This window comes from Jaculus jaculus, chromosome 7 (assembly GCF_020740685.1).
Source record: "Jaculus jaculus isolate mJacJac1 chromosome 7, mJacJac1.mat.Y.cur, whole genome shotgun sequence".
In the NCBI taxonomy this organism is placed as follows: Eukaryota; Metazoa; Chordata; class Mammalia; order Rodentia; family Dipodidae; genus Jaculus; species Jaculus jaculus.
The window spans coordinates 91,908,880-91,909,989 of NC_059108.1; the positions used below are offsets into that span (position 1 = coordinate 91,908,880).

At 41.4% G+C, this 1,110-nt stretch overlaps 1 protein-coding gene across 1 annotated transcript; it reads right to left on the minus strand.

The window, feature by feature from the left end:
• Positions 1-465: 465 nt before the first annotated feature.
• Positions 466-855, minus strand: LOC101603920 (signal peptidase complex subunit 1-like). Its single transcript, XM_012948146.2, has one exon. It carries the CDS (start codon positions 853-855, stop codon positions 547-549), a length of 309 nt encoding a protein of 102 aa, XP_012803600.1. The 3' UTR covers positions 466-546.
• Positions 856-1,110: the final 255 nt, after the last annotated feature.

A 1,110-nucleotide genomic window follows, 5' to 3' on the forward strand; every position in this document is an offset into this window, starting at 1 on the left:
CCCTCTGTCAAGTTCTCTTTTCACATCATTTTCTGATTTTCTGGATGCTTCTTGGAATTCATCCTTGCATTTCTTTCTTTCTTTTTTGTTTTAGAATTATGCTATGATTTTTAATTGAAACCTTAAAAGTTTAATGATTCATAATGAAGTGCAAAACTCTGATAGTTAAAATGGTGCTCTCAAGCCAGATGTGACATGTCCTTATAATTTCAGCATTTCAGGAGGCTGAGGCAGCAAGGTTGATGACAGGCCAGACTACATGTCTTTAAAAAAGTAAGTTATACTATCAGTTATGAGGCATTTATTCACGAATACCTGAAAAGAACACTGCATATTTATATTTTCTCAATTTCAAAACAGGATTATGAAGAGATGGCATAAAATATTTATAAGTGGAAACACAACTGAGTCAGAACTAAAACAGAGAACTCAATCTCTACACAGCTGGGCTGTAAGAGACTAGGATTTAGGTTATGTTTTGGTTATTAAAGCATTTTACTCATCTCACAGGAAACAAAAGCAGGTGCTGAATCATGAAAGCCCCAATCAATTATTTTTAGCATGACTCTTAACTTTCCTGTCCACCAGTTTCTTATCTTCTATGGCTGAGTCTTGAACAGGTAACCACTTCAGGGGATGTCTGCGATAGATGGGCCACGGAGGAAGGGTCAGCAAACACAAGAACGCAAATCCAGCCATCACTATGTAGACGGTCCACCCAAACTGTTCGGCCACATAACCATAGATAAATCCATCTACTGCAGAACAAAGAATAATCCCTTGAAACATCTGTTCAGCTAGCTTCTGCCCTTTGTAGTCCATCTGTGTGGGCAGCGAGCTCAGGTGTTCCAGCATGGTGCGCGAAGAGCACGCTGTACAGCAGAGCGACGGCAGCCGGTATTTAAAGACCGTGGTGGTCGAAGCCCGGTACCGAGCGTCTCCCAGCGGGTCTGACGAGCCCCGGAGCACGATCTCATCCTTGCATTTCTTTATGTCTTCATTTAGTATAGCCAGCTGGTTTTTGGGATCCATTGTTTTTTCACTCTCCTTCATAGCCTTTAACTGTCTTGGGCACCTTCCATTTTCCTATCCATTAGGTCTAGTCTAGTG

Coding starts and splice junctions, on each gene's coding strand:
- LOC101603920 (XM_012948146.2), bottom strand. CDS start 855: ATGCTGGAACACCTGAGCTCGCTGCCCACACAGATGGACTACAAAGGG.